At 44.5% G+C, this 27,911-nt stretch overlaps 1 protein-coding gene across 1 annotated transcript; it reads left to right on the top strand.

Moving 5' to 3' along the window:
• The first annotated feature begins 12,999 nt into the window (after positions 1-12,999).
• On the top strand, positions 13,000-16,115 carry LOC146196836 (uncharacterized). Its single transcript, XM_084596415.1, has 3 exons — positions 13,000-13,123; positions 14,068-15,604; positions 15,985-16,115. Coding segments are annotated over exons 1-3 (1,548 nt in total). The 5' UTR covers positions 13,000-13,114; the 3' UTR covers positions 15,987-16,115.
• The last annotated feature ends 11,796 nt before the right edge of the window (positions 16,116-27,911 follow it).

Raw genomic sequence — 27,911 nt, 5'->3', positions numbered from 1 at the left:
GCCATGGTGTCCGCAGTCAAGCTGTTCTCGTCGATGCAGCGAAGCTGGTTTCTGCGGCTCCTGTCCGCGCGCTGATGAGCAGGAGCAGCCGCACGCGACAGTTTTCGTCTTCTTCGAATTTTTCATCATTATACCTTGTACAGCTGGCTCGCGGCCATCAGAATAAAAATAATAAACAATACACAGAGGCGAGAAGAACAAGAAGACATTGCGTCTCAATCATGTATTCATTTCTTGTTCTTCCACTGAACCTGGCCATTCCTCCACTGTTGTGCCATGTGCCATGTGCCGCGTAAATATGCCATGTATCATGTGTGAGGAGAAATGAAGGAAAATCATTACAAATGGCTACATAGCATAGGATTGGGATGTTTTAGGCAAAGAAAATATTACTGCATATATAGGTATTAAAATAAATAAATAGGCACATAAAGTTGCCTATGCTGGGCCGCAAAATAAAACTTTAGCGTAATTCCGACCCTCTCAAAAACACTCGCGATTCTCGCAATGCTTGCCAGGCTTTTTAAAAATAATTCCAAACAACATGATATAGCAGGCGGTACTATCCAAAAACTGCATTTAGGCGGTGGAGGATTCTGCAGTGAAAGACTGGGAACAAATTTCCACCTCAAGGAGTTTCTTAGCTGAGCCACAGCGATGGCTCTAAACCACGTGATCCCCCATTGAGGTAATAAAGCCATCCTATATACTACGCATTTAGGTTCATTACTGGGACGCCGTAATGTAATTTGGAGGTCGAAACCCAGCTCTGAAAGCGGATGTTGAGGGAGTTAAAGACTATGCGTTCGTAACTTTGAAAGTATTCCCACTGTAATCATAAGCAGCAGCACCCTAACAGCCCACCACAAGGCACCGGCCGCTCTTATAAGTATTTATTCAAACCTGTCATGAGCGGGTTGTTGCCGCCGTGGTATTTCCGCGAAGTTAATGATGTCTTGTAAACTTGGCGAAGGTAAAAATCACGTGCACGCGCAAAGAGACAATACGGACAGTGTCGTTACCAATACGGAGTAGCCTAATTAAGATAGCCGAGGAGTTGTACACATATCCATACAGTAGTAACCAGGACAATAATGACGGATGTAGAAGAGAAGAGGGATGGCATATAGCGCTATATGCAGAAGGAATTGGGGAGATTGTGCTAGAACAAGTGGCCATCAGGTATACGTGCACCAGAATCCGAAATAGCGCTGACGTTGTGTTAATTTAGTGATGTCAAGAAGTTGAAAAAACATTGATCGAGCAGTTTATTTCCCGCTTCCAACGGGGTACTTGATAAGGAAATCAATAATAGAATTAGAGCAACTTCTACAACCAACCAGCGGATCAGGCTTAAATATAGGTTAAGCCTGGCAAAGTTTTGCTATTCTGGGCTGCCTCGGTTTCTTTTGGGTTTGTGTGTGTGTGTGTGTGTGTGTGTGTGTGTGTGTGTGTGTGTGTGTGTGTGTGTGTGTGTGTGTGTGTGTGTGTGTGTGTGTGTGTGTGTGTGTGTGTGTGTGTGTGTGTGTGTGTGTGTGTGTGTGTGTGTGTGTGTGTGTGTGTGTGTGTGTGTGTGTGTGTGTGTGTGTGTGTGTGTGTGTGTGCGTGCGTGCGTGCGTGCGTGCGCTCGCGCGCGTGTGTGTGTGTGTGTATGTTTGACAGAGAGAAAGTGCTTGGCACGCGCTTTGGGAAAGATCGTACAAAAAGAAGGCATGAAGGGGAAAGAAAAAAGTAGCAATATAAAAGAATTTCAAGGCGAGGAATCAAAAGCAAACAACACAAATTAGAGTCCAGAGAGGAGAGAATCCAAAACCAGTCTATACATGCCCTCGTACATAAAAGGCAGGAATGAAAGACTAGGTGGTGACTCACTAACAGGGGAAGTGTAATAAAGAATTTCAGGAGCAGTGAAGCACTTACAACGCAATGCACAACGCAGCGTCGTTAGAGTAAGTTCGTAGTATATATTTTGCAATATACTCTACAGTCGACAGTATGTTTTGCGGTAGAGAACGCCGTGCTTGGATAGTATGAAGCGGCGACACGTTTGCGTGCAGTTCTTGGCGGTATAAAGAGAAAAAGTAAAAGGACATGACGTACAGACGAGCACGTAACTCCAGTTACGTTACTCAACGAATGCTAATCTTTCTCAATTTCCCCAAATGGCAAGATGGAGCTCCTCGCGGTCATAAAAACGTCGAACTGCACTGGTGAAAGTTGCAGTAAAGGTTTCTAGCAGCAGCTGGATATAGCATTCACGGATACTTCGTGCTCCTGTGAACGCGATTCGACTTCCGGGTCCTATTCTTCATCCAAAAGGCCCTTTAATTGCAGCCCTGGTTTGAGCGACAGAAGGTTAACCTTTAAGTCATTTCCGGGTTTAAGATGCTTTAGTTCTTTGATTTGAAAACGGTAGTACTGAAAGACGAACTTGCACCACTTGCGCTGTTCACATTGACGCCTCTTTTTTTTTTTTTTTTCTTCACATTGGCCCTAGTTCTTATTTCGGCAAATCATATCGTTCTTCACATCCAATGAAGTATAGAAAATGCGCGATGCCCAAAGCCAGCATATCTCTTTCCCCGGTTTCCTTTCCAGTCGCTGCTCCGAGAAGTATCCCACATATACGCCGTTTACGTATACAAGAGAAGAAATTAAACACGCCATGAGGAGTTTGCGTTCTATAGCTGATTTAAAAGGCAGCTAGACATAATTTAGTGTCCGTTCTTGTTGATAGTGTGTTTTAGTGGACGTAAATATGCAAAATATGAAAGTGTTCTGTAAAACTGCGTCGGAATATTCCCACATGCCCGAACTGTTCTAACCTCTGAACCCTATGCTAATTTGGAACACTGTATGTTGTCCGCTCCTGTTGTAATCCAGTCACCTTACTTTCCACACCCTCCTCCCCCAACGTGACGAGCTCGGTTAGCTTCTGGCCAGCTGAGAAACCAGTTGGCCTTGATGACCCTTGCCAATGACATTCTCGGCGCTTAATATTGCGTTTCATTAAAAATGCTTTCCTCCTCCTCCCCCTTGCTTGGCAGGATAAATATTTTGAGCATTCCTAAGAACCACTAATTGGTATTCCGGCATGCAACGTATAAATGAGGCGAGCACACGGATCGCAGTACCTAACTAATCAATGCTGCACAGCATATGCTTGAAAGCCCCACTCTAAGGACCCAAATGCACAGTTTCAGCATTTGATAAATCCAAGAAGCAAATGAAGGACAGTTTGTTTATCTATAGTGAAAATATCGTTGACACTTACACTTACGCGTTCGGGAAATTGCCAGTGGAAAGTTCCTTGCGCTTACTTGCTTTCAAGTCGTGACATCTTTATCACAGTACCTGAAATAAAACCGGCACAGCAGTTACGGCTTCTGCTTCGGATTGTCTAAATAGATCCGTAATCTGCATAGAATCAGCCCGCGTTCACTTCAGCCCCGAAGGGACATGAGACAAACCACAGCGCCAACATACATAACCGAAATTGACAAAATGTACAGAAGGGTTCTTTTTTTTTCGTGCCTGAAATGCTTGAGCGTTGGTTTCTGTTATTCTTCATTAATTTGATCAATAGTTTACTAGGCTCCACGCGAATGTGGTGAATGTGAACTTGAAATGTGGACATTTATTTAAGGTTTGATCTAAAATGGAGCACACATAACTAGCACGCAGTTTTTTTACTGTCATTTAGTACTGAAGCCTAAGTGTAATGGAAAGTAATGGAAATAAGCAGGTTAAATGCGTCTATTCAATTCCTGAGCTACATGTATGCGAATATTCTGAACTAGGTGTTTGTTACCGAGTGCTCGACAAAATATTCATTTCATAAAAGCAAATGCTTCACATGCTCAACACGAAGATAAATCTAGGGAAACTGAGACATATTCTGAAAGAACAGAGTATTGCACCAGATATGTCCAAAAATGTTGCCAGAAAGCTGCCAGATCATGGCGTAATTTTGGCTTTCCAAGGTACACTGCGGTAAATTTCATTTACGACTATTTAAGTTTCTACCGTGACTGGACTATTGATGCAGAACTATACTGCCTAATGCCTCATTAAATTGGCATTGAATCACTGATGGAATTAATACTGCTTCTCATTTCCGTTATGTCGTGCTGATTTCAGTATGCTAGCTTATGGCTTATTTTAGTACACTATCATAGTCATAGCTCTAGCTGGAGCGAATCATCATCATCCCTTCAGTGAAAGTCAATTGATTCCACCTTAACGAAATACTAACCAAATCCCTCCCTGTGGTGTCCGTATGAAACGCTATGAGTGACTTCACAACTATAAGGGAAAGAAAACGAACGAACAGCGGGCGATTTCTTTGTTTTGAAAAACGAGGCCTGAAGATGCATAACTACGAGCACTGTCTAGAAACTCTCCTGACTCCTCATTCGGGGCGATCAGTACAAGGAGAAGCTTCTTTTGGCGCACCACTGAATAGCGGTGGAGGCACGTTGCCCTAATTATAGTGGTAATTATGTGCCACAACACTGTAAACCGATCTTATTGAATTGTTCTCGTTCCCTGTGTTCAATTTCTCTATTTTTATGAAGGCTATATAATGTCTCATCAAGACATCTGCTTTCTTGGGAACTGTGATTGTGAAGAGAGAAAGTCTGACTATTTTAAAATGTTGCTCCAATTCTTTTATGCTAACTGCCTTAGCCACTTCTTCAAGCACCGGGATCAAACATTAGCTTGCTATAAGAAAAAAGCAGTTTTTCTTTATATAGAAACAAGTGCGCGCCACTAGTTCTCAGAAACAAGTAAAAAGGGAGCTGCATAAAAAGAGAGGAGAGCCGAAAGAAATCCTATTAAAAAGGCATAAAAAAATAGGCAAGATGTCTCACTTTGAAGCTACTTTAGATTCCCGACAGATCTAATTTGCATCAACTTGAAGCAATAAAACTTATGATGATGCTTACACCAATCCACTGCGGCCAGTCTAGATGGGTATATGTACCGTCTGACAATCAAGTTGAATAGTATTTCATCCTTGTTGATGTCCCGTAATGATTGCATAATTGTTCACTCAACTAAACGCATCGCGAACTAACTGATGCCGCCGTCGACTGCATATCCAATGCCAGGTCCAATGACCCTAGCCATGACGCACTGAACGAGAAGACATGACTACGGTTGAAGGTCAGCAAAGTGATACGGATAAAGCGACTGCGCAGATGTCTACCTGGCTGTAGCATGTTCTCGCGATAGATTGATATGCAGATGTTGAAGAGGATAAATTGCCGCCTGGAAGCGCGCCGTCCGTATAGATGCACCAAAGCGGGGAGAGTAATTAACATTTTATGATGCCACGTACGTGATCTGGTGCTAACATGCACGCATTAAAGGTGCTAACCACCTCTGTTGAATATTCGTAACAAGCACGCTGCCCTCTTGGCCATCAGCTTTAGTCAGCTAGCTGCTTCTCTTTCTTTCTTTCTTTCTTTCTTTCTTTCTTTCTTTCTTTCTTTCTTTCTTTCTTTCTTTCTTTCTTTCTTTCTTTCTTTCTTTCTTTCTTTCTTTCTTTCTTTCTTTCTTTCTTTCTTTCCTTCTTTCTTTCTTTCTTTCTTTCTTTCTTTCTTTCTTTCTTTCTTTCTTTCTTTCTTTATTTATTTATTTATTTATTTATTTATTTATTTATTCTTTATTTCTTTGATTTTTTAATTCGTGACCAGAGAGGCGAATAAAAGCAAGCTTCTCGAAAATAACGAAGTATAGGCCCCCATGAGTGCGCACCCGTTTGCTCAGCGTGGACAAAAGCAAGCCGCTTCGAAGCCACCCGGTGATTCGTGCCCACCAGCCTCACTGTTCGTCTACGACGTGATCGCACTCGCAAATTTTGCTCTGCCTTGGAATGGTAGCCCGGTTGCACGAGGGAGTGGCGGAAAGCAGAAAATACGTCACGTTTCCCGGTGACGACATCTACCTAGAAATGAGGCGACAAAAGACTGGCTAAATGCCATTTACACAACACAAAAGCCTAATGTGAATGGCTATCAGTAGGAACTGCACGCACAAAGGCAAGAAAGCGTAGTTTCTGTCGTCGTCGATCGGCGCCTGTTCTACCGCTCTCTTCAAAGTCATACGAATGAATCCTCTATTATCAGTTTCGGAAGTGTGGGGTTCCTTACGTTTATACATGCCTTGTTTATCATGGTCTTTCATCTGTGGCATTAGGTGGACCGAGATTGTGGTAATGGTTTTCGAAGCTTGGTGGTATGTTTAGAGTAGTCGTAATTAAAGATTTCGCTACAAATGTCCCTGCGATCTTCTGAATGGACACAGTATGCTTTAGAGCTCGAAGATTAAGATTGTGTGACTTTGAGTAATTTTCACTCATGCACCCATTTCATCCAATCAACTAAACGCAGGGTCCTTAAACGTTATACGAATGTATAAACTGTTATGCTATATAACTACAATTTGAATTATGCACGTTAAAAAAGGAATAAATTTATTATGTTCTTTGTTTTTGGGTGGCATAAAACTCGTTCCTCCCTCCCTCTATTACAAATATTTTAATAATAAAGCTGGAAACTTACTTAGGTCATTTATTCTAAATATTACCATCTAAAATGCAATGACCGAAATATGTTACAAATTGTCTCGATTTATACGCTTTATTGTTCCTATAAAAGAGATGAATATAAACTCCCGAAAGTTTTGTTTTGGGGGCAATGCAAATATATCCTCTGAGAACTCAAACCTTTCGTCTCGACATGACCACAACACTGGATTGAAAAAACGCATTTCTGCAACCGCAATTATTCAAGCGTTAATATACTTTATGAAAGCTAAAGTACATATGCTCCGTTAGCAGTTAGCCAATTATAAAAATGAAAATTTTTACTCATCAAAACCCAATAAAGCATCTGAAACTCAAAACTTTCCATTCGACGCCGTATCGAAAGACTATAAATATTATTTTGACCTCGTGAATATTATATTGAAAGCTGAAAAACTACTCCTCCAGGTAGTTGCCGAAATTACAATCGATATATATAAGGCCGGGGCCCGGCCGAATATATATATATATATATATATATAGACATGGATTGCTTGTTACTAATGGGCCAGAGTTAAATTCAAACAGGGTGTCACACAACTTTCCCGATTATCTATTTTATTCCAACAGTTTCGGACGGTGGACCGTCCTTCTTCAAGGTAGAATTGAGTAGAATTGAGTAGAATTGAGTAGAATTGAGCATACTCAATTCTACCTTGAAGAAGGACGGTCCACCGTCCGAAACTGTTGGAATAAAATAGATAATCGGGAAAGTTGTGTGACACCCTGTCTATATATATATATATATATATATATATATATATATATATATATATATATATATATATATATATATATATATATATATATATATATATATATTATAAAAGTTTTCTAGGGGCGCACGAGCGACAACAATGATTTATTCCCGACGATTCGGCCGGGCCCCGGCCTTATATATATATCGATTGTAATTTCGGCAACCCCCTGGAGGAGTAGTTTATATATATATATATAGACTTAAAGTAGGTGACACACGGTAGAAAAAACAACACTTTATTCCGACGTTTCGGCCGGGGTGCGGCCTTTGTCAAGGAATGTAGCAAAGGCCGGACCCCGGCCGAAACGTCGGAATAAAGTGTTGTTTTTTCTACCGTGTGTCATCTGCTTTAAGCCTATGCCCTACCGGACCCATTCGAGCTTCAACCCCCTCCCTATATAAATATATATTATATATATATATATATATATATATACATATAGAGACAGAGAGAGAGAGAGAGAGACGAATAAATGTCTAAACTCTACACTTAAAGGTGTTAATCTCTTTTAGCAGATATTAAATTTCTTCTTCGACAAATTAGCAGGTTTTCATTACGAGCTTTTTTAACATCGGCATTTTTTCGCTTTGCTTCTTTACATCATAATGTGCAAGCGTTGAGTGCAGCGTCCATCTGCCGTTTATATGCTTCATATATGCTTGCATGAAAGAAAAATGGATGATAGTATCAACTAAAATAGCTGGTTAGCTTAGCTTGGTTTTAAATTCAGCGAGAGCAGACGCCCAAGCTGGCAGCCGCTTTTGAGGCACCAAAAAGATATATGACATTTTTTTCAGACGACTGACTAGTTAGGTGTTTGTAAAATGGCACTGGCGATGGGTTCGGTCGATCAGCACAAAGGCAAATTCACCTCCATGTCATTCAAAATATAACACAAAGCGCACAAGCCTTGCACAGATCTCACGTTTAAGTACTTAGCCAATGTCAATAAGAACCATGGAAAATTGAGTTAGCAAAATAACTCTACAATCAGTCGAAATTCTTTTAAGCGCACTTTTATCTGTAAGCAACGTGAAGGTAAATTTATTGCCTACATTGCATGCATGCGCTGGCAAAACCCAGAAGCCCACCTAGCCGGCCTCCCAGTAGGACCGCTCATTGTCGTTACACATGCGTGTGCTAGCTCTAACTATTAAAACCAAAGACAATGGATGCTACATCACTATTTACCACACGTTCTTTATTTCTGAAAAAACGTATATCATGTATGTCTGAGGAAGTTATTTAGCCCAATAACGAGCTCGCTCACCTGAAAGATAAAATCACTTCGTATAACTCTAAAGCAAAAACAACACATGACACATGTTCTTTTCGATTGAAACCGAAAAGAATTTCTATGTACGACACATTTTCAACGCTCGTTTCTCTTATCTGCCAAATGAATTCCTTCCTGCAAAGAAGCGGGTGAAAGTACGGACTTGCGGCCATGCTCACTCCACTCACACGTGTCTCTTGTGTCCGAGCGAGCGCAATTCGCCGCGGTCAGTGCCTTGTGTACTAAGAGACTTGCGCGGAAAAATTCGAAGCCAAGAATTTTCACTACGGTGCCTTCTTCTCCTTTTTTTTTTCTTTTTTTTTTTTTTGCAGGCGCATTGAATAGAGGTTATGTAGAGCGGAGAGCGTGGTGATAGGAACATTTTTCCAGGAGACCCGATTTCACAGTACTTTCACTGCACAGTTACCGAAGCCGGATCGTTTACACAAGACAGTATAATACCGGAGGCACGATTATACAGTACATTAATTTTTACAGTACGTACATTATACAGTATATTTACAGTACACTTCAAAGAAAAGTTAAGGACATCTTTCAGGACGTAAATAGCAGTGGTGTACATTTTCCAGAAGTATCTTGTTCTCCTAGCTGTTTCCTTTAATGGTATCACGACGCAGCGGTGGCGAGCATCGGGTGGGAAAAGTACAAGGAGGGACAGAAACTGTTTATTCGGCAATAGTTGGCCGTTGTAAATTACTTAAATTGGGTGATGGCGAAAGCAAGGCGCACACTCGGCAGCTACTAAAATGGCCGTGGGCTCTGAGCCAAGCTATACATGAACAATGGCCTAAGATTTTTCAAATACAAATGCGGTATCGCCGAGAAGATTTTCGACACTTACGAATCGTAAGATTGTGAGCATCTTGCAGTTGGTACTGGTAGTAATCATTCGTTCAGAAACTAATCTCATCGCAGAAAAGTAGACAGCTGGCCTCGCCGAATAAAGATGGAAACGACCTGTTCTTAAGGGCGTCTGAGAAAGAAAAAGATGTGACGGCAATTCAAATTGTACGCTGACGCGTACGTCCACAGGGCAAAAGACTGTAGCTTTTCATATGCGAATGCTAAAATTTTCTGTAATACAGGAGTATTCTCTGAAAGAGTTTTGCGGACAGGTCGTTGTGTTGAATGACAATATGCATCGACATACCACTCGAGCAAAATGGATTTGAAGGAACATTTGCGAAAACCTTACCCGAAAAACACATGACTAAAATGGAATTCATCTAAATAAATATCAGCACACCTGAAATTTCGATTCAGCGCACATTTATCGAAGAATTTCTACATTGATTTCGTTACGCGATGCATCACTGCGCAGAAAATTCTGCAAGCCTTCGTCCGCAGCGGATGCTGCTATAGCTTTAGAAGTTGCAAAACCTCCCATGGTATCAAACATTATGGTGTCGCAGCGCTGGCAGACAAGGACAAAGGACTAGGGACACACACAACTGCGCTGGTGTGTGTGTCCCTAGTCCTTTGTCCTTGTCTGCCAGCACTGCGACACCATAATGTTTGATAACCAGCACCAACTAGCCCAGCAGTATACCCTACATAAGCTCCATGGTATGCTACCATGGTAGGGCTACCAAGGTAGCATCAGCAGTCGCCAAAAGCATTAGTTCCAGCGCTTCCCTCTTTCTCGACCTCGGGAAAAGTCAAAGAAGGATCACATCTTCGAAGGAAATGGCACCAGATTTTCGCAATAGCCCCAATGTTTTTTTTTTCGAAGTTGAAAAGAAAGAACACTGTGCATATATGCAGGGAGGAATTACTCTCCCAGTCTGCTAAATCGCGAATGGCAAATACATGAGCGCTAGAATAAAATGAAGTGTACTATAGGTGGAACTCGCCATATGCGCAGTGTGTGTGTGTGTGTGTGTGTGTGTGTGTGTGTGTGTGTGTGTGTGTGTGTGTGTGTGTGTGTGTGTGTGTGTGTGTGTGTGTGTGTGTGTGTGTGTGTGTGTGTGTGTGTGTGTGTGTGTGTGTGTGTGTGTGTGTGTGTGTGTGTGTGTGTGTGTGTGTGTGTGTGTGTGTGTGTGTGTGTGTGTGTGTGTGTGTGTGTGTGTGTGTGTGTGTGTGTGTGTGTGTGTGTGTGTGTGTGTGTGTGTGTGTGTGTGTGTGTGTGTGTGTGTGTGTGTGTGTGTGTGTGTGTGTGTGTGTGTGTGTGTGTGTGTGTGTGTGTGTGTTTCGAATTCAGTAAATAAATGCGTTTAGGCTCAATTTGAAATTTTAAGCCAGGCTCTTCGAAATGAATGGCTGCGTGCTTATTTCATTTCGACGATCTCTCACTAAAAAGGACCTTTTCCGTGAATATTTAACGAGGTGTGTTAAATATAAACAGCATATCACTAACCCTTCGAAATGTACAAACTATGCCCTATTTACTCCTCTTACGAATGACGTAGACTAATAAAGCCGGATCATGGGTATTAAGCCGCTTAGAGATGCACATGGTATAGAGCAAACCGCATTCCAAACACGGCCTTACGATTCTCATAGTACCTTCAAGCCATGAACCGCTGGACCAAAAGGCAATCAACCAATTGGCTTCCTTTCTTAAGGAATGGTGTTCCCCTTCTGCTGAGCCATCGAAAGTGGGCGCATATATGGACTTTATATGCGTCTTCTTGAAGTAATCAGAACAACCAGAGCTCCTCTTTTTCGCCCCACAGAAAGGTTAAGATGCTTGAAGCGCTTCTTTTCTTTCGCCACAGAGAAGGGAGGATGGGTGCTAAGAGTGAAGCTATGCTTTTGAGATTATAAAACAGTTATTTTGTTTATTCACATAACACTCTAAAACAATTATTAAAACCGCGATATATACAGCGTTCGCACGCGCTAAAGCTGTCGGTGGAAGGCGAGTCGTTTGTTCGAGAAGAATGTCCGCTAGCGAGTTGATGATTGATTGCTGTTTGATTACCTGGTAATTACAAGCAAAGGGAGATGTGTTATGTACATCGTCGTGAACTAAAAGTCGCAAACATTGTTTTCAAACTAGCAAGCTATTGCAATCCATAAAAAACTTATACCTTCAACCGGCGTGAAAAAGAAAACAAAAAAAAAAAAAACCACCAAGTATTCTTTCGTAATGAAATAACGCGATAACATTTTCAAGACCTGGACGTGTTCAACCTTTTATGTGAATGCCTGTAGTACAAACGGGACCGCGGCGTTCCAAAAGGTACTTTCTCCATTTCTGGTTGCACCTTGCTGGGGTCTCGATACCTTCGACAACCAACCGTGAAGCGTTAAAAAGGAACCCAAATAAGAATTTCTTTCTCTTGCACCTATTGCCGTCTCCCTCCTACAAAGTCTATGTACGTCAGCTAATGCAATTCTGGTCCTCACCACTGCCCCTTTTGTGGTCCTCGAGTCGATTACGGGGACACAAATTATTGCCTACCGGTACCGATCAATAACGTACTGGTCCAGCGGTGTAACAACCCAGCATTTTAAGCTGAAAACAACATCCGGGCAGCTGCATGCGATGTTGTCAGGTATCGATCGGTCGTTCATCATTTGTGTTCAGAAAAACACCACATGGTCTAAACATAGAATTATCGAGCTCCAGTCAGTAATACATCGTTCGTACATGTCCTGTCTTGTCGTACAGAAAACATGCTGATAATTTATTCCATGTGAAGCAACTAATATAGCTCATATATCACGAGAAATGCCGCGAAGAAAAGCTGCAGTGTTGCCGCACGGAAGAAAGCCGAAGCATCCTATCTGCAGTGAGACGGCTTTGCACTCCAAAAACCGCAATCGCTCACTTGGAATTGCCCAACACAATGAACAAACGCATGGTGTCTTCCTTGACGGTCAGCCTCGAAATGAACTGAATTTTTATGAGCTTTTGCTACTCAGTCCCGGAGATCTTCTTTATGCTTTCACTTTTTTTTTCTTTACCGTTCCGGCTGCTTCGGGCGTCGCCGAGTGCCGAGCAGGAATTTCGCGGATAGCCTTCGAAGCGAAGAACGTGATTTTCAAAAAGCCTGGTGGTTAAATCGAGCAGGCGATCGTTGGGCCGCTCCACAAGCCTACTTTTTGTTTTCGTTTAGTTTGCCCATTGAGATTCACGCGAGGCTCTCTTTCTTTTTTTTTTTTCTTTTTCTTTCTATTCCTACAAGTCGCGTATCCGAAAGGAGGCGTGGAAAAAATACTGTTTCCCTCTCAAATACGTGCTCTCGCATGCAACAGTGTTGTCGGGTGGCATGAATACGTATTTTACGGTGTCATCGGCACTGCTCGATGAAGGATAAACACCTGTCACTGATTCCTTGAACGGGGTCGTTTAGCTTCATTTTTAATTTAATGTTTACCGGCATCTGAGTTCGCAAAATTTTTTTGCACCGAAAACAACTTTCCCTCTCAACCGGCTCCTCAGTCGGGTATATATAAGAGAGCAGCCGCACATCGAGAAGCATCGGCGATCGCACCATCCCCGCAGCACAACCAACCATGACCGGAGTGAGTAGTGGACCATGTGTGCCGCCGCGTTTTCAAACGCAAGCGTTCTTTAGGGGGCATTTAGGTGGACCGCAGCATTTTCTTTCGGCGAGCTTGCTTTGTAAACTGTAATTCAATTGTTCATAAAGTTATGCTCTACTAATCATTTTTCGATGCGTTGTATTGCTGTGTATAATATGGAAGGAATGCAAATATTTTCCTTAAAATTGATGAGAGAATACGGGTGAGGTAACTTTAAAAATTGTCAAATGCCGCGCCTCACGTGAACATTTCGATTGCCCCTTGCCAGGAACTTAGGTGCATGTTTTTGACTGTATACTTGACAAATTAGGTTCACATTACGAATAGTTATGCTTGCAGGAAATATAAAGTAGATACTTCTGAAAGGTATGCTGATAACAGCATACATATACAGGAAACAAGGCGCCTTCTTTAGATATGCAATCCAATATTTACAATGAGCTTCTTGCCAGCCATATACAAGCCATTTGCCTCCACAGTGTCATTTCCTTTATCAAAGGAATTTGCCGTAAGGACGCACTCGGTCGCATGGTCAAAATGTAGGCTTTATTATAAGTATTTAGGAAAAACGTGAATAGCAGCAAAAAAGTTGACATTTCAAAACAGTCTGACCAAAAGAGGCGTTGGGTTACCTTGCGGCCAGTGCCACAATCAGCATTTCCTCTTTAGGGTTTGTGAAGATCATTTTGCAAGACTATACTGTTATTTTCTCAACATTTATAAGCATGGCTTCGTTTCGTTTATGGGGCTTAGATTCCCAAAGGAACTCGAGCTGTGAATGATGAAAGTACTATTAGGGCAACCTCTCCACCATGTCTTTATAGAACTATACTTCTGCTCCTCTCAATATTCACAATTACTGCAAGCTCATTCCGCCTCCAGCCCTCCGCTCATGTGTATTTTTTTTTTTACTTCATTTACAGATATCAGCTATAATCTTGGCTCTGGCCACCAGTGCCTTCGCCGGCTACGCGCCATCGTACCGCGTGGGATATGGCTATGGCCTTCCGTACGGAGCGTCGTACGCGCTGCCCGCTAGTTCAGCTGTTGTTTCCGGCCCAGTCGCTCACGTCGCGTCGTACCACGCCGCACCAGCCTTCAAGACTGCTGCCGTCGTTGCTTCTGCTCCTGGCACCTTCGCCACCTACCACGCAGCGCCAGCAGTGACTGCTGCTGTGTCAGGCGTGCCATCGTACGCCGCGTACCGCACTGGTGTCTACCACGCTTCCCCTGTGGTCTCCGCTGCCGCTCCCTCCTACACGGTGTCCAAGGTGACCAACACTTACCACGCTGCACCAGCTTTGGCCACCGTGGCAGCCAGTCCAGCTTTCGCTACCTACCGGTCGGCGCCAGTCATCACCCGCCAGTACCATGGCGCACCCTTCGTCGCATCTGCTGTCTCCGGCTTGCCAGCTGTCGCCAAGGTGGCCTCCTACCAGGCTGCTCCTGCCTTCGCTACCTACCGCACCGCTCCAGCCGTGACTAAGGTGTACCAGAGCGCTCCAGTTTACGCGTCTGCCCCTGCCGTCGCTACCGCCGTTCACGCCGTCCCAGCCTACACCACCGGTCTTACAAAGGTCGCCACCTACCGCACCGCTCCTGCCGTCACTAAGGTGTACCAGAGTGCTCCAGTTTACGCGTCTGCCCCCGCCGTCGCTACTGCCGTCCACGCCGTCCCAGCCTACACCACCGGTCTTACAAAGGTCGCCACCTACCGCACCGCTCCTGCCGTCACCAAGGTGTACCAGAGTGCTCCAGTTTACGCGTCTGCCCCCGCCGTCGCTACTGCCGTCCACGCCGTCCCAGCCTACACCACCGGCCTCACTAAGGTCGCCACCCTGGCTGCTCCAGCCGTCACCTATCGCACTGCTCCTTCCTTCACCAAGGTATACCAGAGCGCTCCAGTCTACGCGTCTGCCCCAGCCGTCACCACTGCCGTTCACGCTGTCCCAGCCGTTAGCGGATACACCAAGCTCGCCACCTACCGCACTGCCCCAGCCATCACCCGTTACTTCCAGAGCGCCCCCGTTCTCTCCGCCGCTGCCCCTGCTACCGTGGCCACTGCTGTCCACGCCGTTCCAGCCTTGACTAAGGTTGCCGCTTATCAGACCGCGCCAGCCTTTACCCGCGTCTACCAGGGCACCCCGGTTCTGGCCGCTGGCCCCGCCACCGTTACCGCCGTGCATGCTGCCCCAGCCGTCTCCACCGTGCACACTGGCACCGCCGTCTCAAGGGTGACTAAGGTCGACCCCTTCCACGTGACTGAGCAGCACACTATTCACGGAGCGCCGGTAGCCGCCACTGTTGCCCACGCTCCCTTGTCGACCGTCGCTCACGTCCCAGCCTACGGTTACGGAGTCGGAGCCCTCGGTTACACCCACGGTCTGCCCGTCTACGGCCACAACTACGGATATGGTCTCGATGCTTTCGGCTACACCGCCAGGATCCACAAGAAGAAATGTGAGTACTCAGTGCAGCGTGCGTGAAACCGCGAGCGTTACAATCAGCAGCACAAGAAGATTGGCTTAGCTCCAACAATTTAACAGCAAGAGCAGATTTTAGGCGCTTAACCTGTCGTTCATGCATTATAGTAGAGAGTTTAAGGAAATGAGAGGTTCGTTAAGATATCAGATGTCTTTTATGCAGACATATCTTATAACACCTGAGACATGCTGCGTGGAAGGTTCACACACTGGGTTTCAATGAAAACTATCGGATATAAATGATCACCACTTTCACAGTCCGGCCTTAATGAAAAGCAAAAGAAGCGATTAGTTTGATTTTTTTCTTTCAATCCAGCATTCATTTTGACTAAATAAAATTCCCTCTTTTTATTCCAGAAACGACGTAAAGCGAAGTAACAACGCAAGTCCTCGGTGTCATCGTGGCCAATTAGTTATACAGCCGATAACATCAAGACTGCCAAGTGTTCAAATTAAATAGGAAATAAAATATTTCTATGCACCTGTTACATTTGAGTAATGATATTTTTCGATCTCGGTAAGGCAATTGCGAAAGTAGCAGCGCTTTGTCGTGCACAATTAAGTTTTTTTTTTTTTTTTTTTTAAGTTTTACAGTACATGGGGTTGCTTCTCAGCCCTGTAACGGGGATCTTTGCGCAACTCCAGCGTTCGCCACCTGGCATGTATTCACCCGCCTCGAGATTAGATATTCCATGAGTTCTTCCAAAAGCCTGGCTAAAGGCTTAGATCAAACCGTTTGAATAGCATATCTTAACAAACAGTCCACATTTTGAAGGAACGACCCAGTATCGGTACCCGTTGAGCAATTTCTTCCACCCGGGATTACTTTCTCCTATTGATCATTGTAATAAAGCAGCTATACAGTCATTTAAAAATATATAAAAGAATCTCCAGCGCAGTAGTTACCTACCTGAGTTTCGAAGCATAATTTTCAAATCATAACGTAATTTTCTATCGTGTACAATTGCTAATCCATTGCAACTCTCACATATGCACGAGCAATCTACAACTGCAGAGAAGTCACACAGGTTTAGAAAATAAAGCATTGCTCAAATTTATCGTTGAGAGTAACTTCACTGTTGTGTGTGTGTGTGTGTGTGTGTGTGTGTGTGTGTGTGTGTGTGTGTGTGTGTGTGTGTGTGTGTGTGTGTGTGTGTGTGTGTGTGTGTGTGTGTGTGTGTGTGTGTGTGTGTGTGTGTGTGTGTGTGTGTGTGTGTGTGTGTGTGTGTGTGTGTGTGTGTGTGTGTGTGTGTGTGTGTGTGTGTGTGTGTGTGTGTGTGTGTGTGTGTGTGTGTGTGTGTGTGTGTGTGTGTGTGTGTGTGTGTGTTATCTTTGTAACGCTTCTTTCTTCTTTACCAAGTTGGTAATTAGCCGCTTTTTTGTTATGTTGTTGCGGAGCGTAGGCAAAATAATGTGTATGCTGTCAGCCCAAAATGCCCTGTTCTGTGTGACTTGTGCGTAACGAATGGTCGACCGTTGACTCTTTCTGAACGCGCTCAGTTCCGGAATATGAGCAAAGAAGAAAGCTGGGAACAAATACCACAAGAATGGCCAACTGTGTTAATATTCTGTCTAATGAGTTTTCCCTTGACGCCGATCCACTTCAAAATTGTTGTCCCATATTAGCCCGACTACAGGCGCCTGAGAAGCTTGTTGACCATTTTATGTGTCAATGAGTTCAGTAATGCTTTTATTTATTTTTTTACATGCTGCTAATCCATTGGAGGATTGTTGCAGCAGGGCATAGTATATGATTAACGACAAATGGTCTAAAAGTAACAAAAACAATAAACGGATCGCCGTGTTAAGAAACAAAAATATCTTGAAAAATGTAAATTCAACAATGCTATAGCGAGAAAAGAGGTCTAGAAGAAAGGCAACTGTAAAAGAGATTATATAAGAAACGTCAAAGTAATGTAAGGTTCACCCAATACATTTTACAGAAGGATCGTGTGTGGCAAAGATTATGAGAAATGTGATGTAAAACATATCAACATGAATAGTAGTTACTCGAAAACGTGTAAGCTATTTCAGTAGGCGAATAGCTGTTTTATTTGTTCATTATATATAAACCCGACCGCTTTTTTTTAACTGCTTCTAGTTCGGTGATGTGTTTGATTAGCTAATAAACACATCACCGAGCTCGAAGTTGTTATAAGTTATATGCTGTTATGGCTTCGGTACAGTGGCATAGGTGCAATAAAACGTGTAAGCATAAATAACAGAACATCAGAAAGTAAAGCAAGCAAAATAGACGCACTCAGGAAGTGATTGCCGGTAAGAAGTGCCCACCGAATCGCAGTAAATACTGTTATGAGCGATGAACTGTTAATAACTGATGGAGTCTGGTTAAGGCTATTCCACAAGCAAGCGATTGAGCGAACTCAGCGACTAGCGGCAGCGACAGAGCGAAAAGTTTCCAACTTGTCGGAAATGCGTCGCTCTCGCCGCTCAAGCCGCCGCGACAGCTCAAAACAGGTTTTTGCGAGCGTTTTCGCTTGCATGTCAAACAAACAGCCTTTACTCTATTGTCTAGTCATTAATCGAGAAAAATGATTGTTTAAAACGGTCAGAGTGAAAGTGGCGTTCACTTGGTATATTCGAATGATTATGACGCATATTATTCCTGATGCAGAAAAGACAATATTATTAGTAGTAGCCAGGTATGCAATGAATAAACGATACATATTTCGCTCTTATTACATTCATTTGTTCTATATCGTACGTCAGAAACAATAAAGCGAATCAGCGTTACTCGGTGCTTGGACGTACCAAAACTGCCGGTTTCCATTAGGTAGCGCTTGAAAATTTTCAGTAGTCGATATCGTGCTTCGTTTACTTTAGTACGCAGCTGGCATCCGGTTTTAGTCGACGATGAATTAACTCATGACAAGAGTCATAGCCTTGAGAGTTTATCAAGCCTCTGGTGATTGTGCTCCCTCTGTTCTCGCTATTTCAGTAGGAGAATCAGCTTTTTATTTGTTAATTATGTATAAACCCGACTGCTTTTCTTTGAACTGCTTCGACTCGTCGGTGATGTGCTTGGTTAGCTAGTGAACACATCACCTAGCTCGAAGTTGTTATAGGAAGTAGCAAAAAATAAACCAAGCGATGTTAGCATTTCAAGGACAGATTAACTGTAACGCTGAAAAGGGATAGTTTAGTTTGAGTCGGCGAGTTGTTGCCTAATAAAAAATAGTTTTTTTACACTCGCTGGGGTAACTACACCTACGTGGTGTTTCATCCGAGGCAATATATTGGTATTGGGCCAAGATATTTATGTATAGTGAGTCTAGTGACTAATTAGTATGTTATATCATAACGGGAAGTTTAGTTGCGTTAATGGTGATCTCCCAACCATATCACCAAATGGTTATAGTTTCTAACGATACTATAATGAGTTATTGACACAGGCATCTGTGAAAGGTCTTCTGTTAAGTTAGGATTAGATCTTACAATATGTAAGTAAACTAGGAAGACAACAGGTTCTAATCTATGGTTCTAGGGTGCTACTTCCGACACAACTCACGTGCACCATGGGATCGATACCTAGTAATTAATTTGAACAGAATTTGCTCAGCCTGGTAAATATTTGCTAATCCAATTAACTATAGAGCCATGTGGCAATGTTAATTCAAGCTTGCTGATAACTTGATAAGTTTACTGCAACTTACACAATAAAATGGCCTTTGAAAAATCTAGCATTATGAAATCTATTTCTTCGAGTCCATGGTTTGATATAAGATGTGTACTGATTAAAAAAAGTTCTTTGCTCTTGGAAGGCCTTGGTAGATGCCATGTTGAAATGTACATAATAGGCTTTCATTTTCAGGAAATAGTGTTATGTGATTAAGGAAAATTTTGGACGCTCCTAAGCTGGTGGTGATGGATTATCTTAGCAACATAAGGCACCCTTCCTATAATTTGCGTGTTACAGCAAATTTCGATATTTTTCATTCCTTTGGAAGGGTGTGTGTTGATAATAATTTGTTAAACATTATGCCCAAATTCAAAGCCATACATTCTGCGCATGTCGTTTCAAAAACGAATTTGGAAATGTATCTGCGCTTATCCCATTCTTACGTCGAGATTTATAACAGTTTAAGCAACCCCCCCCCCCCCCCCCTTTCCCCCCTAATGACCGTCCGTAAAATTTAGTGGCTAAATTTGTTTCGCTGTTTTAGAGTGCTGAATTCAGTCATCGTTGGTACCCAATAAATCAAGAAGTTATTAAATGAATTAGCTATCGCTAGGCTCTCTTCTTTGAGGCTGCACCACCGTGGTGCCTTTTGGGTATATATAGTTCCAGAAATTTGCTGAGAATGTCCTTATAGATACATTGAGGGTGTAGTAAAAGGGTGCTGTTTAGGCTTTATTCGATTGTTAAAGTATTGTATTGCTGGGTAACATAGCTCCCTGTTTGAGGGCAAGATTTTCTCTTCAGAGATTTTTAAGGAGATTAATTCTGAATTTGTCATGTTAGGATGTCACGGGGTTGACCCAAGGGTTGTGTCTGCGTAATCCTTCCTTCTACATGGGACGAACTTTCATGGAATAAGTCGAACTCGGAGAGAAGATGATCTAGAATGGCAACGCCGTCAGCTTTAGCGAAAACGTAATTCGACAGTACTTTTCGTTCGAATGGGAAGAAAGTAGGACCCAAAGGCCGACCCACATGGAACGATTTTCCCGCGGCAAACCTTGCGAACTGCCGCCCGGCGGCCGTTCGCCGGCTGTCAAGCCGGGCCAGATATTTTCGCCGGCGGCCGCGCGATCGGCCGCTCCTGGGCACGACCACCGTGAGATGGCAGCACTTGCTGCCGCTCCGAGCCGGCTGCAGCTCCGAGTCGTACGCGCCGACGACACGCAAAACTTTAGAATAAAGTGTGCTAAGGTTTGTTGTTCCCGTAAATAATAAGCGAAATGTCAATACTGAATCCTTCCTGAGAATCGCTGAGCCGTACCGAGTGGCTCATACAGAAGCGACAGCTGCGATGCAAGCAAGGTTCTGCTCACAACCAGCTGCCGCCGTTGCGGCACGGCTATCCTGTCCGCTTGCACGCCGCCTCCGCTAAGAATTGGAGCCGAAGTTAATCATATTTTGCTTTTATTATTAGAGAATGGGATTGAGAGTTAGGCAGTTCTATGAGTAGACCATTTACTATAGCAGGAAGGAATTTCATAGCGCCGTTTTATACTGTACCATCGGTGCGAAACAAAATAGGCCTACTGACGACTAGGGAGCAGCGCACGGCAGAGCACTGTCGTTCGCCGCGCCAGAGGGCGGCACTGCTTTGGTAAGGTCCCGCCATAGGGGGCTGTAAGCGTTGCGATTTTGCCTAATCTGATGATACAGCTGAAGCGGGAGCTTTTTCGACGTTCCGCTCAACACTGGCTCAAACCCTGCTTCAGAGAGACGCGCCTGCAGTACGCTGTTGCTACGGCGTCGGACGTACACTCGGAAGCAGTATACAAGCGCTGTCGGGCTCAATTTGAGACGCTGCCTATTTTATGTGTTGCTCTTCATTTAGTGTGAAAAGTGCGCTGTTGAATCGGACCCAGGTCGTGCGTTTTCTCACTCGGGTGCCGACGCCGCCAGTTTTTCGCTGCATGTGGTTCGGCACAGCGACGGTGCGTCGGCGTTCCGCCGCGCCGCATGAAGTTCGCAGAGAAAGTTCGCTCCATGTGGTTGGCCCTTAAAGGCCCACTGTCCACCCTCCGGTCGAAAATATTTTCTTCCCCGGTGACTGTGAGACTTCGCCCCTAGAACGCAAGGCCGCAAAATGTTTTTGGAAAGAGTAACTAATAACGCAGTTACAGCCACCGCAATCACCCGATTCTGTCATGCCTCTCTCCTTCCGTTCCCTCGCAAAGGTTTTTCACTCTCCTGCCCGAGGTCGTCTAGCCTCCGCAGTACAAATTCTCCTTCCTCCTCCGCGTTTGGCGGGAGGTGGGGCGTGGCTCTCCGCGAGCGCGAAAAAAAAAAACTGTCGAGGGAGCGCGCGCCGCTAGATTCAGTCTGGCTGTGGCGAGGGAAAAGCGCGCTGCGAGCGGTAGACACCCATCCTTCTCCCGTCAGGCAGCGAGACGGACCAATGGACATCGTTCGCGGTACGTACGTCATTACTGGGGCCCGTCGGTCTAGCACAGGAAACGGGGAAGCTGGCTTCCCAAAGGAGAGCATGAGAGAGCTTTGAATTGTATTTTCGGTGCTTTGCGGCGCGCGTGTCACTGTAGCATTTTGCACAGACTATCTCCGGTACCTGATCGAAACACTGGGCTCCTTTGCTTAAAAGGGCCTTCCCTAGACAGTGGCCCTTTAAGGCCGACGCTGGATGAGGTTACTTTGTGATCGGAGATTCCATCTAGACTTACTATTTTAGTTTTCGCCAGAAGCTAGCAATCGTTAAGAAATACCAAGTCATGTGCATATATTACATGACTATCCTAGTGCAGGTGTTGGTTTATCGACATTCTGAGGCCGATTCAACTGTCCCAAAAATAGGAGCAGTGTTGCACTGTATACCATTTTGTATCAGGTAAATTGAAATTGCCAAACATGGTTAATCCGGCCGTGATAAAAGATAACGATGCGCATAAGTATTTAATGCCAACATAAAGTCAGGACCACTTTAGGGGCTGTGATCTACATAGCCAATGCTGCCATATTTACTCGATTCTAAGCGCCCCCATCTTCGGCAAGCACGAGTACAATATTCTCTTAACGTTCAAGCAGAAGGCAGCCCTCTACAAACTCATTCCGACCTCCGCTATACGGCTCTTCAACAACTGACACCAAACCAAGCCGCACGCGCGTCGGTGATGCTCGTGATAAATTCGCATTTCTATTATTTATTTTATTGTTTTGCACAATAGGGGGAGGGGTGCTTAGAATGAGGGGGTGCTTAGATTCGAAAAAAATTCGATACATATGACAGAATGGGAACCAAATATCATTTTTGAAAAGAGTGCATCTGCGCCTCTGTATTATTGCAGGAAGTATATACTTCAGCACACATCTCCACTAAAAAAAAAAAAAAAAAAAAAAAGCCAAATAATGTCTTTGCTACTGTGTAACTAATATGGTGCAGTTGTCATACACGCCTTCGGTATAACGCCAAAATTCCTTCTGCAACCAAATATCTGGTCAAATATTTCGGTTTCCTTGTGCGACAGACCGGTGTTCAAGCGCTCTAGATAAAAGTAATGACGACTATACAGTGAATGGCACTTCTTTGTTCAGAAACGGTCGCCCCACCACCGCGAGTTCGTCTGTCCTCGGAGGTGTAAACTTGCTGTGTCCACGATATCAGAGCATGATCCGAGTTTCGGTCAGGGCCATACAAACCGCTTTGAGTCCAGAAAGCAAACATTCTAAAGAAGCAAATTTGTTTCGAAGGCTATACGAGCACTTACCTTAGCAGATACTAGATTCCTGCTAGCAACGTACGACGAGGACTTAATATTATTTGATCGCTTTGGATGTTGGTGGGTGCGTCAATATGAATAATTTTCATCTCCAGCTGTCTTATAGTGTTGATCCCAAAAGAAAAGCTCCAAAAATGGCAGTTTTTGGTATTTCTGTTACAGATTTCAGACAATTATAGAATAACTGGTCTCTTATTCTCTTTTTTTTTAATTCAAGACAGACCCAGTCGATTGAATCGTTTAATGACATAAAACTGATTTTTCAGACGCCCTCTATAATGTTCTCTTTGATTATTTTTCAGATTTGTCAGCGTCGCTATCGTCACCTGCACATTACTGCATGAGTGTTCATTTAATAAGTTTCTTAGAAGAGTCGTATTTATTTTAGATTCCTTCAGGTACATAAAAGGCAGGTATTTCATTGCGAGCCTCGAAATTCACAGCACTGCGCAGTCACGACCAGAGGCAGCTATATCTAATTAGCTTTGCTACTCAAATTAACGCAGCCGGTAAAAACCTTGACAGAGCTGTAAACACGTTCGTCGCAAGTTTGTGGAGGTCACCGCTTTCAATCAAGTCGTGACGGCTGCCCCTAGGGCTACCTCTATTCTCTTATCGTTTCCGAACTCCCAACGCCGCTTCCGATAGCCACCTGTCCTCCAACTCCTGGGACGTCAGGCACCTCAGTTGTGCTCCGTTTCTTTGACGCGTTTTCTTTTTCTGAGTCCGCCGCGTACCGACAGAGGGGAGCACGTTGCCGGCCTGCCACCAAGGATGAGGAGGAGTAGGCGGCACGCTCGCATATTTCACCCCGCAGCATGTATGGGGTCCGCTTCATGCACCGTCTCACCCCAACAAAAAACTGTCTAGTCTATACTCCGCACAGCTGACTCTGAGGCGGTGCTATAGGTGGGGTGGTCTCCTGGGGTCGCCGTGGCCGAAGAACACCCGGTGCGTTACCAACTCTCCCCACAACGCCGGTTCTTGCTCTCTTTCTCTTCGTCCCCTGTCTCGTCAGGTGCGCTCGATTCTTCCTGGCTTCGTGTCTCTTTCCTTTATCGTCCCCGTTGTAGTGCGCCAGTTTATTGTGGAATGCAAATTCGTCAATTTTGCCCTGAGACGTTCGTATTTGTGTGTGTGTGTGTGTGTGTGGGAGGGGTCCGAGCTGAACCAGGAGGTAGCCCGCACTGCCCTCTCTGCTTGAATCCAGAGAGGGCCTCAAGGGAGACAGATATGCTTCGCTGATCTTCTTTTATTATTTCCCCTGTTCTCTTGGTTCGCAATTCGTCTTTCCCCTGTCACCACTCTTGTTCACGACGCTAAGGAATTTCAATCTTCTCTCTCGCGCTAGTCCATTAGCGAGGCGAAGCTTCTTCCTTTTTTTTTTTTCCTTTTATTTATTTCCCTTTAACATTACGGTAGCTTTCGTCCACGCTGTTCTGTACGTACAGGTATACTTTAAACTCGTTCGCTGGCTGCTCTAGCAGACAATGAGTTTGTTTTATTTTTCACGTTATTATACACGCATACCGGTTTATACGTCTGAGAGCAACGCAGTTTGAGAAGAAAACACCCACAACTTGGCACGCTGAAAAGGAATTTTTCAGTAGTTTTCTTTGTGAATTCGGAACAGATATTGTTCATTTTCGTCTGTGTATTTTCAAGAGCAATACAATGTGCGCTTTAGTTTTTGCTGAGATTTTTAGTCGCCTTTGTGCTGTTCGGGGAATGTACTTTAATCGAGAACGTGACAGGTCGTCAATTTCTTATTTTTTATTTTCTTAGTCGAGTATGGTTGGGTAGACAGGATAATCTATCGGGCGCACGCCGGGGTTCAACAAACTTTGACGACATGTTCGACGCAGTTAACTGCTCCTGGCATTCGAAACCAAAAAGAAAAAAGAAAAGACGAACTACCTGAGTTTGAAATTTCCTCCCCCCCCCCCCCCCCCCAACCCTGCGTTTAGCCTTCTTTTTTTTTTTTTTTTTTTTTTTTTTTACAATACTGAGTAGCTTTGAGTGCGGGCGGAATAGGACTCTTGAATTCAAGGCCCCCTTCTTGTAATCGAATACAACATCCAAAACGAAGCTAAAGCACACGACTTCGCGTGTGTTGCAGAAAAGAAAAAGGAAGACTGAAAGGTTCTTATTTACCTTTCTAAAGCGCGGACGGCACGGCACGCACGTGTGTGGATGCCTGCGCACGGCGTCGTCTGCTTCCCCCGCGTTTGTCGTCTGCTACTACCACTGTTCGGCGCCATCTTGAAGAGAGGCGCGCTGCTGCGTTCAAAATTGTCGCAAGGTGGGCGCGGAAGAAACGTCCCCGTTGCTCTCTGACGAACGGTTATGGCCTCGGTTGCCCCTGACACCGCGCTGCTTCAAGTTCAAGAGCGCCCCCTCTTGTGCGGCTTTTGAAGAGAGACTTCGCGGAGGCCAAGCATTGTTCGAAAAACGACACTTCAAGCTGGGCCTGGCGCATTCTTACGGGGTCATCTTTACTACGTTACCGCACGTCGGAACGCGCGCCCGCTTCCCAGCTTGCTCCCCCACAGACGAGATGGCGCCATTGTTGCACAACTCTTGGGCGGCTCGCGTTATGTGCGGGCCTGTGTGCATAGCGGGTCTCCGCGGAGGCTTCCAAGTTCAAGGAGATCATAAATTACGCCTCTCGCGCGAGCTCTCTTGCTGGGTGGTTGGTTTGCGAGCGCCTTTAGACGACGCATTTTCTTTCCGATCTGCGCAAGACCTTGCCATTGTTGCGAAGCCAGAATCGGCGGGACAGCTTGCAAGATGGTTCTAGCCCCGCTGTTCTCTCCTGCATGTGTCCGGCTCCGATGTTGAAAGGCCCTGGGACATTGGCCCAGAATGTACGTCGGGGTCATCCCAAGTCCTTAATCTGTCGTTAGCCTTGTCACCAGAGGGAGTGGTGTTAGATTCACGGCCGTACCCAATGCGTCACCTGCGCGGCATTCTTCCGTAGTCCTGACCGTTTGTGACCTGCTGTATTTGTGTTGACAGCGAAATGGCGTCCTTGCATGATGGCGGAGAAGAATTGCGTGTGTCCATCTTAGAGACTCTTTTCTCTGGGCACTTCTTGTGGGGACATGTCCTCGCAGCAAGCGAGGAAGCTGTAGACTCTTTTCTCTGGGCACTTCTTGTGTGGACAGTGTCCTCGCAGCAAGCGAGGAAGCTGCATTCGCATCTGCTTGGTCCGTAGGCTATTCTTCCTGGCAAAGTAGCTGGCTTATGTTGCTTTCCATTGTTTTGTTGCCACTACTCAATGATAATATGCCGGCTTTTCGATCAACATCACATTCTCTGAAAAGGCAGTGGCATTGGCTGCGCCGCTGCGCTCACATGGTTTACGTCCGGTCAAAAAGAAAACGTAGCACCTCTGTAACATTACCGAGGTGTAGAGCGCGAATCGGTCTCGAACCATGCTTATTCAGATAGCTTGTGTGCTTCGACTTGTATAATGTGAGGACGCAGGCTTTGAATATGAATACCTCATTACACTAAAATCTGGTCATGCAGTAATATATACTATTGCATGACCAGATTATAGTGTAATCAGGTATTGACATTCAAACGAGGACCATTTACAAGGAGATGTACCGACCCACCTAGGTGGTTGGAATGTTGGAACTTCTCGAATGGCTTCGCGAGAACAGCAAGACATAGGATATGGATATAAAACACCTATTGTACGTCCAGTGTCAGCGCCTGGATTATGTTTGCAGGCCACCCGGTTGTGGCCTTAAAAACGAGTGGTTTTCAGTGCCCAAGCAGAATTAAAAGAGTCATTGATGGTTATAGCATTCTAGGATACTGAAGAGTAAAGCATCGAATGCTTTAAATTGCAAACCCCCTCCCGCGACATTTATTGATATGGAACATTTCTTGTCAACCTACAACCTTTTTATTGCGAAAGCAATACTCCTCGCAGTTTGAGCCTTCAGCGTAGAACGGCGGTGATCACCTTTTCCCTTTTACTTTTAGACGACCCCAAGCTGGCAGGAGCTGCCAAGTTGGGTCTCTCGTTTTACATGGGACGGTTATGTCAGAATCAGCCTGCCAGGACCCTGGTATTCACGTTACTCATAGAGCCCAATAAGGCACGTTCATGCGGCTTGGTTAAAGAGGGCTTTATATGTGGGCTGGCAGGAGCTGCCAACTTGGGTCTCTTGTTTCACATGGGACGCTTATGTTAGAATCAGCCTGCCAGGACCTTGGCATTTCGTTACCCCTCTAGGCTACTAAGGCACATTCATACGGATTGGTTAAAGCGCGGCTTTATCTGTGGGCTGGAGAAGAAGAAGAAGAAGAAGAAGAAGAAGAAGAAGAAGAAGAAAAAGAAGAAGAAGAAGAAGAAGAAGAAGAAGAAGAAGAAGAAGAAGAAGAAGAAGAAGAAGAAGAAGAAGAAGAAGAAGAAGAAGAAGAAGAAGAAGAAGAAGAAGAAGAAGAAGAAGAATGCTAGGTCAACCGCAGCTATTGCTTTTCGGTTCAGCAGCGTTGAACTCTTCTAATTTTTTTGAGTAAGAATGGGCGTAATTTGAAGCCCGGAGAAGGGGTAGGCAGCGAACGCAGTGGTTAGATGGCATCCTCGAGGCGCTGCAGAGGAAGTTATGGGATGTTAGGAAGATAGTGAGAGACCGGAAAGCGTGGCGTGACATGGTCCATGGGGTCACGAAGAGTCGGACACGACTGAACGACTGAACTGAACTGAATTTGAAGCCCAGTTATTCGGGAGATGGTGTTTTCGTGCTAGTGATTATTTAGATTTAACAGTTACTTCTAGATGGACGGTTTTTGCTTTTTTATCATGGGCCTTCAGCAGAATTATGCTGTCCCGTTCA

The sequence above is a fragment of the Amblyomma maculatum genome, chromosome 3 (genome assembly GCF_055883805.1).
Source record: "Amblyomma maculatum isolate TAMU_Amacu chromosome 3, ASM5588380v1, whole genome shotgun sequence".
Taxonomy (NCBI): Eukaryota; Metazoa; Arthropoda; class Arachnida; order Ixodida; family Ixodidae; genus Amblyomma; species Amblyomma maculatum.
The sequence above is the reverse complement of the archived record's forward strand: the minus strand, read 5'-3'. Positions and strand labels throughout refer to the sequence as shown.